This window comes from Ciona robusta, chromosome 11 (assembly GCF_009617815.1).
Source record: "Ciona robusta chromosome 11, ASM961781v2".
Lineage (NCBI taxonomy): Eukaryota > Metazoa > Chordata > Ascidiacea > Phlebobranchia > Cionidae > Ciona > Ciona robusta.
In genome coordinates, this window is record NC_143245.1 from 4,180,134 (window position 1) to 4,193,050 (window position 12,917).

The window sequence follows — 12,917 nt, forward strand, 5'->3', positions numbered from 1 at the left end:
ACCTTTAGAAATGTTCACTGTGATTTATATACTATATAGATAGATAATTGATAAAATCGATTTGTTATTTATAGATATTTCTGTTTATGGGTTTAATTTAAACAAGTTAGCTATGGTCAATATTACAATCAACCAAGATGATCTTCCACTCAGTAAGTAAAAGAAAGTTGACTTTTCAATAATGCATGAACTATGAATATTATGTTGCCATTGAATTTGTCTTTGCTATTTTTGTCATCGCTTCATTAAAAAAAAATTGGGGGCATTTTAAAGTTAATTTTTGATATTTTTAACTGGTCATCACTAACAGAATCAGATTGTTGTAAAGGTACTTTAACATATAGGATTTTTGGTAACTTGCCACAATTTATCATTGTTTTTAGGTCTGTTGTTGATATTGGAACATACGCGAGATGTGGTGGATGTCAAGTTAGAAGATGGAAAAGAAACTTCTCTTCAACTTCAGCAGTGAGTTGAATTATTGCTACTGTAGCGCTTTCTTCTTTAGTCAAAATGTATGATGGCTCACAAACTTAACCACTAACAACTGATTTAATTTTTGAGCTATAAAATGCAACGTCATGCGCACACCGTCGCAATCACTCAAACAATGACATCGCGCAAAAAACAAGAATGTGACAATAATGTCAAATGAAGGAATGCGGCAATGGCAATTAACACACGCTTTGTAACTTAACACAGACCTAGAATAAAACATAAAACATGCTCGAAATAAAACAAATACATAACATAACTACATTAATTCATTACACCACCATTTCAGTGTGCAGAGCAAAGGTTATTATCAATCCCCTTTTTTGTTGCTAATTACACCCTTGGCTCAATGGTACTCTCGCCTTATTTATGTGGTAACTTGTAAGCAGGCACACAAGGTATAAAATAGAATAAACGTACTCATGATATACCAAATGTCGTTGTTCACAGAATTAAATTGTCCGGTGACCTCCAAGTTGCGAGGTATGTTGCCCGACTTGCTGCGAGCAAAAATGAAAACATGGTTTCGTTGGTTGGCTCGTGTGCTGTCTCCGCGACAGAAGTTGACCACTGGGTGGGGTTTGCAGCTTCAGGAGCGCTGCAGCGGCAAAATGACGGCGAATTTATTGACGCATTGAGTTCTTTGGATTCTGCTTTGAGTCTACGAACATTTCTTGTTGGAAGTCAAATCTCGTTTGCTGATATGGTTGTGTGGGCAGTTTTAAGAGGTAAGATCATTCAATTCCACTGTATGTGTCATTTATTAATAATCTATAGCGAATTCATTAGAGCTTACTTTGTGGTGTTTACATAATATACCTTTAAAATCTACGTTCTTATCACAGGTTGTAACAAATGGTTGGATTCAGAATCAAATGGAACTTCAAAGACAAAATATGTCAACATCAGCAGATGGTTCAACTTCTTATACAATCTGCCCCAGTTCCAAAAAGTTAATGCAAAACTCCCAAGCAATAGTTTAAAGGTAAATTGTATTTCTGCTTATAATAGGTTAAGAATGTGCAAATTTATTCAGGACTAGTGTTTCTTGATATTCCTAAAACATCTCTAAATAAAAAATAAAAAATTTTTAGATACCTATTTAAAGCGCTTAAGCTGTCCAGCGATGTCATATCAATCACCAAATCAGAAAAGTATTACATCGCATTCACACACTTACAAACTATTTAATTATCTACAGAAAGTTGCAATGAACACGAACAACAACAACAAGCAAAAAGATGAAGGAAAATATATTGATCTTCCTGGAGCAGAGATGGGAAAGGTGGTGACGAGGTTTCCTCCGGAAGCAAGCGGTTTTCTTCATATTGGTCACGCCAAGGCGGCTCTGCTAAACCAGTTTTACCAGGTTATTATATAAATTGTAAATCATTTTTAAAACTGTTAATTTTTGACAGCATTGAAAATTAGGTGTAGCAAGCATTAGAAACTACATGCCTATTTATTCTGTTATATAGTTAGCATTAAACAAAAAGGGTTTTAATTGTCATATACAGTATTTGTGTATGTTTTTTCAGATTTTTGCTTTGATTAAAAAAACTGGAAAAACTGGTTTGTTGTAATTCGCTGAAGTTGCGATTCATTGCCTTTAAAAATATTTAAAGAGAAAATAAAGGGGACTTGTTATTTTCTAGTGTTTTTTTTCTGTTATGCAACAATATAGCAATAGCATGTGGGCTCAGAGCTTGGCTCAATTTTCAGCCGACTGCCAAAATAGGAGACGTTCGGTTCAAGCTGCTTTACGATATTTTTATTGTTACATCACAGATCGCATTCAAGGGTAAACTTATCATGAGATTTGATGATACGAACCCAGCCAAAGAAAATGAAGATTTTGAGAAGGTTTGTATGTAGTGTGTGGCTGAACTGGACCAATTAATTCTTTTGTTAATAGTAGTAGTTAACACAATATTGGCTATGAAGCCAGTTCTGCCCCAAATGTCACATAGGGCAAAATATCGAAATATAAAGTGAGTTAATAATTTTTGATACCACATGACAGGCTGAAATAAATGAGTTACTCGGCTGTAATTTTCCTATTGTAGTTTTTTACTGCTGTAATTAAAGCAAAAAAAAAAAACAGTTCAAATAGTTGTGGTCAATATGCCAAATTTCAGACCATCATTTTGGCAACTAATTTTTTCTTCCTTTGTTTCAATATGCTTTTTATGTTGGCTTTATTAATGTAAAATGTTATGCCACTAATCCTCATAACTTTTCCTACCCTGAATGAGCCTGGAGACTCTCGGTTAACACTTATGTCCTAAGTTTCCCAATATACACAAGTTATACAATCACACTAATAAGCAATACATATAGTGCTTTGTTTAATTAAGACATGGCGTTTTACATCTACAAGATTTTGCAAAACACAGCGCCATCGTATTACAATCTTATTTGTTTCACCATGGTGAGTTAGGTTGAATGACGTCTTTGAATAATCCGGTTTAACTTGCATTTGCCAATCAGAATAGTTTAGATCTCAGCCCATCTCTATTCTAAAGTGGATCTCCAGGACTGGTGAATTAGATGCTGTAAAGTAGCTTGAAAATAAATTACCAGCAGATCTATTGTTATGTCAGGAAACAACATTATCTCTCCAACCCATTTTAAACTTGATCTTCAATCTTCCAGGTGATCCTTGAGGATGTGAAGATGTTGGGATTGGAGCCGGATGTCTTCACGTTCACCTCCGATCATTTCCAACGAATCTTCGACGCTTGTGAAGCTCTCATCCGATCCAGTGATGCGTTCGCGGATGACACGGATGGAGAGAAAATGAGATCCGAGAGAGAGTCAAGGCAAGAGTCGGCAAATAGGAACAATTGTGAGTTCAATATGATGTCATAATTGGCTTTACATATATTTTTCTTTATTATCTTTTTCCAAGAAAACCTATTTTTAAGTGACTCTTGGTAATTGTTTTTCTTCTTTATTTGCAGTCGACCTGGAATTACCGGTATTCCTACGTTTTTACATTGTTAACCAATGATATTCAGGGATAAATAATTGCGCAACATAGAATATAGAACCTATGAATTTTTGTAGTGTTTACCACAATTGTTTTTCTAAAAGAGACATTTTTTAACTTTAATTTATCTATTGCCAAATCAGGTCTTTTATAGGAAAACAATTCTGTAAAAAAAATTGAATTGTTTTTTTTTTTTTTTAATTTGATCTTGATTTGAAATTCTCCCTCTCAGCTGTGGAGAAGAACTTGAAGATGTGGAATGAGATGGTGGCGGGAACGGAGTACGGGAAGAGCTGTTGCATCCGAGCCAAGATGGATCCTTCATCCGATAACGGATGTTTGAGAGATCCAGTGATGTATAGATGGAAGGAAGAGCCTCATCCAAAAACTGGTCGGAAGTTTCAGTGAGTATTTGGAAAGATTTTAATTCGTGTTTTGTATGAAGTGGTTCAACATGTAGGAAGGGGAAACTCAAGCACTTTACCTCAGTAAAAATATTATTCAAAACAATTTTCAGTAAAAGAAAAATATTAATTTTAGTAAAAGTAATATTTTATTTATTTAAAACAAAAGTAGTGATGTATATAAATCGGTTTTGCCGCCTGTTAATTTTGGATTTGTTTGCTGGAGCTCAATTTTAATAGTTTGCAGAATCAGTATTGACCAAGTAGTAAAACTACCAACAGCGATTAATGATTGTATTTCATGCCAAAAAATGTCATGTTTACCTGCCCTGTACCGTAAAGCGTAATTTCGTTTGGCAATCCTGGTGTAAATCACAGATCCCTACCACTATTGTCTTTGAATGTGTTCTCAATAGGATTCTGCTTATACAAAATAATATAAACCAACTTGAGCAAATTGCTTTATATACTGAGTGGTAGAGTGTTCTTTATAACAAGATAAATATATGCTGTATTTAAACTGTTGACTAGCACATTACAGAATAATGAATTTCTAATCTTTTCCTTTTTGTTCTAAAATGGTAGCTTTGTTAAAACAGGGCATGAATACAAAAAATGTTCTGTTAATTAATTTTAGAGTGGTTTTTAATTACCAATAACCATAATTTTCGCATTTGGTTTTCCCACTAGTTTAAAATTCTGTATTGTGCATCCCTAATGGTGACATTTACAGTCTTTTAGATTTAAAAAAAGCTTTTAACTAGGAATTTAAGTAAGTTTATTGTGGTGTCAATCTGTATGTATAGTTTTGTATACATTTGTGCCAACAGCCTATAACTGCATTGCTTTTGTTTTAATAAATTTTAGTAATCTCATACCTTGGAACAGGCCTAGGGTGTAGAATAATGTTTTGTTTGTATAGTGAAAACTAAAACATATTTTTTTGTCATAGGTTTTTTAATAATCTTTTCTTCATTTCAGGGTTTTTCCCACTTACGACTTTGCGTGCCCCATAGTAGACAGTGTGGAGGGGGTGACCCACACATTACGCACCACCGAGTACCACGATCGGGACCCACAGTATTATTGGTTCATCGAAAAGCTTGGTCTTCGTAAACCCTACATATGGGAGTACAGGTAAATAACTAAATTCCAGGTCACATGGTGTGCCTCACTTTAAAACCTAACTCATGTGGTCTAGAATGGGTAACTATTGTTGTGAAATGTTATAATTAAAGAAAGTAGTGTTTTTTGTGTCGATTTTTTTTAAATTTTACATGAAATAATTTCATCTTCAGTCGTCTGAATCTGCAACACACAGTTCTTAGTAAGAGGAAACTAACGTGGTTCGTTCAAAGTGGTATGGTAGATGGTTGGTAAGTTTGTCCGCTGCTTCATATTTGCCTAATCTACTTTTCTTTTTTTAATGAACTGTTGGTTGTTGTATTGTGAAAAAAAAATGTTTGTGGTATTTGACTTTAGCTGATTTAAAAAAGTTTTTTGAATGTATTTTTTTTTGTGGTTTGTCAGCATAGGGTATTTTGTGTTAGCATATGGATTCACAAAGTAGAACTATGTAGTTTACTCACATATGGTCTGTTACAATTCACAACCATATTATTGTCATATGCAACTTGCATCTGTTCACATTAAAGCTTCCTTAGCTTCTCCTCGTGACCTCAATTCACTTTTTTCTTCCAGGGATGATCCTCGCTTCCCAACAGTTCGTGGCATCATCCGTAGAGGTATGACAGTCGAGGGATTGAAAAACTTTATCGTTTCTCAAGGATCGTCCAAAGCCATCGTCACCATGGAATGGGACAAAATATGGGCTTTCAATAAAAAGGTGAGTGATGTAATCGTGTAGCGAGTGATGTCATCGTGTAGCGAGTGATGTCATCGTGTAGCGAGTGATGTCATAATGTAGCAAGTGATGTCATCGTGTAGCAAGTGATGTCATTATGTAGTGAGCGATGTCATAGTGTATCTAGTGATGTCATCGTGTAGCGAGTGATGTCATCATGTAGTAGTGATATCATCGTGTAGCGAGTGATGTCATCGTGTAGCGGGTAAGGTCATCGTGTAATGAGTGATGCAAGCAACCATTAAAACTCAATCTTAAACAAAAGTTCCAATCCTTGAAAATATCTTCTCACATTCACAGGTGATAGATCCGGTTGCACCGAGATACACAGCTTTGTTGAAATCTTCATCTGTCCTCGTTAATGTGGTTGATGCAAAGGAGGTGAAAGCAGATGCTGCAAAACACCCCAAGGTGAACTACTAATCATAAAATGGAATTCTTTTTTATTATTTTTTTTAGAAAAACATTTTATTTATTTTCTTGTAACCACACAGATTATAGTAATCAACCATATGTAATGTAGTTCTGTATTGACATTTCTCTACTCTTATTAACAAAACAAGTTATATTAATTTTGCCTGTTGCTAGGTTTTATGTCAACTGTTAATAAAATACATTTAATTTATAACTGTAGTATTTAAGTATTACAACAAAAGTTTTTTTAGTAATTGTCAACTTTTTAAAATTGTCAATTTTTATTATTGTTTATGTTAACTAAACTTTTTTTTGTCAACTTTTATTAAAGTTTTAAACATAAAATAGATTTTGTGTTTTTTTTTTATTTTTATAACAAAACACATATATGTTTATTATTGCTTGTCTGTTACGTCATAATAGTTCGTATTTTATCATAGAACCCTGACATTGGGAAGAAGCCCGTGTGGTACGGCCCTCGTGTGTTGATCGAACGTGAAGATGCTGAGTCATTTGTTGTTGGCAATGACGTGACGTTTATCAACTGGGGAAATCTCACTATCACTAATATTTTAAAGGATGAAAATGGAAAAGTTAGTTTAAAATTAAAGTTCATGCATCTTTTGACTTTGTGTGAATGAATATTACTTGTTTATTCAAGTATGTAACTTTGTGGGTGACTGTTTATTTATATTGCTACCTTTTCTGTATGGCTCAAAAAAGTATTGGGTAATACTGCCGCCGATGAACAGTTAAAAAACTTGGGCGTTCGTGTCGACAATTACCTTTGAAAATGCGCGAAATCGAGCTGCGTCACCGTATTTTCCACACGAGCCGTCATGAATTAAACAAAAGTTATATTATTACGTCATAAAATGCGAATTACCGCACTTGATTTCTACGTTACAGATTACGTAATTTGTTAGTTTTTTGGGGGGATTTAGGGATTGGGGTTAAAAGTAGGGGTTAGGGCTTGGGGTTTTCCCTAGCATGAAACAGTGCGAAAAACAAGATTATAACGTGCTGTAACAGGCGTAATATGCCACTACTGTGAGTCTGTGACGTAACAAAAACATATATACATACTTAATTAACAAATTTAAGTCTGTGAAAATTCCGAAATAGTTATTAATATTAAATTTACAAAAAAAGATTAATAAAAATATTATATATATATATTATAAATATATAACTGGCATTTTATTTCCAGATCACTTCAATTGGTGCAAAACTGAACCTGGAAAATCGTGATTATAAAAAAACTCAGAAAGTGACGTGGTTGGCCGAGTCCGAGAAAGCTCCCCCCATACCCACAGTGTGCGTTACATTTGACCATATTATCACCAAACCTGTTCTCTCTAAGGATGATAACTTTAAAGATTTTATCAACAAAAATACCAGGGTAAGAAAATATCAAAAATGGCTTCTTAACCCCTAACCCCCAAAAATGGATCTTAACCTCAACGATTTTTTTTTTGTTTTTTTTCTAAACAAAATATTTGTATGAGTGTAGCTGGACAATAACCTCATAACGAAACTAATTTTTTAACTTTGTACAACTTGTGCAGAAAGAAGACATCATGATTGGAGAACCATGCATGGTGGACTTAAAACAAGGTGATATTATTCAACTACAAAGGAAAGGTTTCTACAGATGCGATCAACCTTACCAACCACCAAGGTGATACATTAAGTGTTACTTCATTTACTTTTTACGCACACTTTTGTTGTTATTAGAAGTTTGACTTGATGATAATAAACATAAATGACTCAGTTGTTAAGTGTAGCGACCACGCTTATTTTCTTCCAATTAAATGTAAATACGTTTATAAATGTAAGCGTGTTTTAACAACTGTTGTTTTGTCGCTATATCCTGTCTTTCCGTTTAAAATATTTCTTAATCTTTGCTACCCTAATAGAAGCAAGGTAATACATTGGGGGTTATTACATTTCAATTTTAAGCACCCTTTGGTTTTATTAGAGGTTTGACATGATAATAATTAAACATAAATGGCTTGTTCGTCTTCTAGGTGTAGCGACCGCGCTTATTTTCTTCCAAATAAATGTAAATATATATTTTTAACTGTAAGCGTGTTTTAACAACTGTTGTTTTGTCGCTATATTCTTTTTTTCCTTTAAAATATTTCTTAATCTAATCTTCGCTACCATAATAGAGGAGACAATTTTTTTTTTTTATTCTAAAATGAAAGTTGTTCTTAAACTACATCATGCAGCAAAGAATAAATAATTTGTGGAGGATCAATTAGAACTGGCGGGCATATTTATTTTATGTTTACATTTGTGCATTTTAAATTAGAATGCTGCTGGTAAGTCAAACACAAATGTTTTTCAAACAGTTGTTTGTTCTGTTTTCTTTATTATTTAGGATATGATTTCAAAATAGGATTTTCAATAGTTATTATATTACAGCACCTTAAACAACATAAAAATATTATGTCCACTAGCACTGGGTTGTTACATTTATTTTTTGAATAAAATAGATACATACTATTTTTAACAACATGTATTATTGGCTGTAAAATCATTTTAATTGAGAAGTTTTTCTTTATTTAAAAAAAAACAAACTTGTTTGTTGGTCATATTTGAATGAAGAGAAAGTTTTAAATTTAAATTTAATTATATTATAAGCTGACATGTTTGAAGAAAGAAACTTGTCATTTAAAATTTAATTTATTAGGCATAGTTTTAATACATAAGCACCACATTTGTGAAGGTATATGAAGTTTAAACATTTAACTTTAAAGGTTGTTTGTATATTTAAAAGAAACCTAACTTGTTAGGTTAAAGACTTTGGAATATTTGTTCATTTTTGCATTGCAAAATCAAATGGCGTATTCATAGTTTTATAAACTGTGTTCTGCTGACCCTTGGTTTGCTTAGAATATTATACACAGGTGACAACTGCTACCAAAATATTAACTATTATTGTGGTTGAATGGTCTTATATTGATAAAGTTCGTGCTTTCAACTGTGGTTGGAGTCTCAGAAATCTAATCATCTCATGTAAATTAACATGTTTATCCTGACACCGGAAAATTTAAATGTCTTGTATATTTATGTAAATGCCTTAGTGCTGTACTTAAACAATTATAATTCTGTTTTAAATACATTTTCCTGGCTTGACTTGCTTTCTGTCCAAAGGCGTAACAAGTTTAGCACGTGAAATTACAAGGTTAAAAAAATAAACTGATGAGAAGTAAACAGAAGTTTACTTTATAGCTAAATTATTTGCAATGTTAAACTTTGGATGCCATTTCCCTCATTTCTTGATTTTAACCACCCTCAAATTAAATATATTTTTACCAGCGTTCATTTATGTAAAGCTGCGCCCTGCTTGCTTTTCCATATTCCTGATGGACACACAAAAGAAATGCCAAAATCTGGAGCAAAATCTGACAATAAGAAGAAAGTTAAAGGAGGAAGCTCGCAGGCGCAAACATCTTCGAAAAAGAAACAAAAATCCGGTAATTTTGATATATTTCTATACAAAACATTTGCTGTGCTGGGTTTGCTGGCAAAAATATTGGTAAGGTTTGGAAAACTGTTAGAAAAACTATTAGGAGACCAACATATATATATGTTGCAAATAAAAACAATCTGTAAGTTAAGAGTTATTTAATTTAAAAACTTTCTTCTGAAATTCGGTGATGCCATCTTGTTTATTTATAAATATTTATAAATCCTTTTAACTTAAACATATCCCTATATGCTTCAAACAGTAAAGAATTGTAGTATGTTATCTGAAGTAAAATCAATTGGGTGTTTGGTGCGGGTAAATTTATATAAAGAATCATATATTCCAACTTTTACCGGTATGCTGTCTTAAGATGTTTTTAGCTTTTTTGGGCCAATTCAATATGTAAAAAGACTTTTTGGGCAAATTCAATATGTAAAAAGACTTAATTTGTTATTTATCTTTTAAACTTTTGTGGGAAAAACAAATCTTAGGGAAATATTACATTTTAGCATTGGTTGTTTTGGTTTTGACGACTAGTTAGTCAAATGTGACAATCTGTCAAATTACTATGATAGATAACTAGCCGTGTGCATTCTGTTGCCCGTGGGCAAATTGAGACATCCTGTCTCTGCACGACACTCTAGCACGTTGTACATATGTGTCGCACATAGAGTGCTTTGAAGTGGAATGCAAACAAAGCTAAACGTTATTGTATTGTGTAATGTATGATGCTTAAGTTATACAGTTTAATATTATTGATGCAGTTTTAGAATATTAGTTACCAAGAAGTTTGCTTAGTTGATGGAAATAAAGAATAAGCAAAGTTTTATTTGAGTTAAAAGTTGTTTTTATTAAACTGTTCCTCAGTGTATTCCTTTGAAAAGAAAATGTGTGTGAAAGAAAAAGATAGTTTGTAAAACATGTCTTGGAAAGTAGATTGTGGTAAACAAGGTTTTTGAAATAACATTGAAATTTGCTGTTAACTGTATTAAGCACTATGTTAGTTTTGTTTTGTAGGTTCTGTATTAATGGTTGAATTAGAGTACAGGAAATTGTTGTACCAATTACAGATGACTTTAAAGTAGTCTCTAGATTTATTGATTTATAGTTAAAAGTTTGCAATTACTAAAAAAACACATAATGCCTGCTTTATATTTGACTCAGATTTATATACCTAAATTTGAAAATGTGGTTTTATATTTTATCATAGCACCTGAACCTGTAGTGAGTGCGGCAAACTCTGAAGAAGTGAAATTGTTGTTCGATCAAGTCACTGCTCAGGGGAATAAAGTTCGAGAGTTAAAGACTGCAAAAGCAAGCAAGGTAAAAATTTCTTGCTATTTTACGCGTTTTTATAATTCGTTAAAATTCAGACAATGTAAAACTGGTGTTTTGGTGCGTTTTAAGGAATTTTTTTAAACAGTGTAACACCCTTTAAAGAGTGTAACACCCTTATTGTTTCTTCTGCATATGATACAGTTTAATTCCACGAATAGCTTTTTAAAATATAACTGTAGTTTTTGTAATTTTTATTGAAATCTTTTTATACATTGAAAATGAGGTTAGTTTGCAGTTTCTTTTGTGAAATATGTTTTTGTTATTTTATCGAAACTATTTCGAACATCATTCCAGGAAACTGTGAAATATAAAATAACATGAAACAACAGCATTGATGTATTTGTTTAAAACTATCTAGTTTTTCTAAATTTGATCATTTCCATCTTACTAGGACGAGGTTGACGCTGCTGTTAAAGAACTCCTAAGTTTGAAAGCAGATTACAAATCGAAGAGTGGTGTCGATTATAAACCTGTCTCTACTGCCTCTGGTGGTAGCAAACCAAAAAAACAAGAAAGCAAAACAATGGAAAAAGTTGGTCAAATTTTTTTTAAATTTTTATTTGATTTTAGTAGAAAAGATCAAAATGAATTGCAGTTAAATAGATCTTTATGGCTAAATGAGTGAGAGTTATGTGTCACTGTGTCAGGGTTACTTTAAACCCTTAACCCACCAAGCATCTGATGCCTCTCAGGTCTTTTAATGGGTGGATTTACTTTTTTTTGCATACATTAGTATAATAGGATATAATTATTCGCCCCCTTTTATACTGGTATGCCCCAGATGCACCATACATGGACTTTTACTTCCATAAACTATTCGTCATCCTTAATTTTTGAATTCTTCGATACCAAAATAATGCATGTGCAATTGACATTGGCAATAAGTTTTAACCTTCATTAATAGATACTGAATTTAAGTAATGAATTTACCAAAAAAAAATTAAGTGTACAAATATTTTTATATAATTAATATAAAAATTATATATATAAAAATAAAATTACATAATATTGAGATATTAAATATATTTTTTCATTTATTTTTGTTGCAGTCCACTAACCAAGGTGACGCTCCAGCGATTTCTGAGGAACAATTGAAATTTCATGCTCTAGTGACCGAGCAAGGAGGAAAAGTTCGGAAGTTGAAGTCCGAGGGAGCTTCCAAGGATGCGGTGCAAGCGGAAGTCCAGGTTGGTGATGTTGGATTCACAAACTGATGCAAATTTGAAAATTATATAAAAATTAAATCTTCCTACACCAAATCAAATAATTTTAAAATAAAAGTCAAGATGCTTTATAAACTGTTGTAGTAGCCAAACAAATCTTAACTAAGGATTGGAAACAGTGGAAACATCCTAGGGGTAAAAATATCACAATGTGAAACAGTGATAATAATTGGTTTCCAAGCTCAAATGAAATTTGAAATTGTCTGATTAAGAATCTCTAGCTTAAACAAACGATGTTTTCAAAAACGAGTTTGTTCTTTTACTGTAATTTACTAATTTTCATCATAAAATGGGTAAACAGTTGTGTTTAGATTAAACAATGCAGCAATGTGTTTATACAATCTTTTTTTATTTCAAGCAACTTCTAAAACTTAAAGCCGATTTCAAAGAAAAATTTGGCATCGAATATAAACCATTGAATGATGCCAACCCGAAAAAATCTGGAAAGAAGGAGAAAAAAGAGAAACCTAAACCAAAAGAGAAAAAAGAAGAAGAGAAAGTTGGAGATGGGAGAATTGTTATCAAACAGTCAAGGTTATAATATAACAAATTTTTTTAACTTTTTCAATTTGTTCTAATTTACTAAATTAAACTATAATGTTAAATTTTGACTAGGTGAACCTGATAAAAATCTGCTCTGTTAAATGATCATACTTAAATTTATTGTAGACAACATTTAATCTGTAATATGCAGATGGCAGACAAAACA

The 12,917-nt window shown here is 32.4% G+C and overlaps 1 protein-coding gene across 1 annotated transcript in view; it reads left to right on the forward strand.

The window, feature by feature from the left end:
• Positions 1-12,917, forward strand: part of LOC149728191 (bifunctional glutamate/proline--tRNA ligase-like) — a 21,702-nt gene continuing 8,785 nt past the window's right edge. The window contains exons 1-20 of the mRNA XM_089888705.1: positions 1-152; positions 384-468; positions 946-1,223; positions 1,341-1,480; positions 1,697-1,864; positions 2,284-2,358; positions 3,151-3,343; positions 3,720-3,891; positions 4,873-5,028; positions 5,190-5,267; positions 5,593-5,737; positions 6,056-6,166; positions 6,610-6,762; positions 7,380-7,571; positions 7,738-7,850; positions 9,497-9,654; positions 10,858-10,970; positions 11,377-11,517; positions 12,035-12,172; positions 12,567-12,742. Coding sequence (XP_089744831.1) covers positions 113-152; positions 384-468; positions 946-1,223; positions 1,341-1,480; positions 1,697-1,864; positions 2,284-2,358; positions 3,151-3,343; positions 3,720-3,891; positions 4,873-5,028; positions 5,190-5,267; positions 5,593-5,737; positions 6,056-6,166; positions 6,610-6,762; positions 7,380-7,571; positions 7,738-7,850; positions 9,497-9,654; positions 10,858-10,970; positions 11,377-11,517; positions 12,035-12,172; positions 12,567-12,742 — 2,825 coding nt within the window. The 5' untranslated portion in view covers positions 1-112. The remainder of the gene's footprint in view (positions 153-383; positions 469-945; positions 1,224-1,340; positions 1,481-1,696; positions 1,865-2,283; positions 2,359-3,150; positions 3,344-3,719; positions 3,892-4,872; positions 5,029-5,189; positions 5,268-5,592; positions 5,738-6,055; positions 6,167-6,609; positions 6,763-7,379; positions 7,572-7,737; positions 7,851-9,496; positions 9,655-10,857; positions 10,971-11,376; positions 11,518-12,034; positions 12,173-12,566; positions 12,743-12,917) is intronic.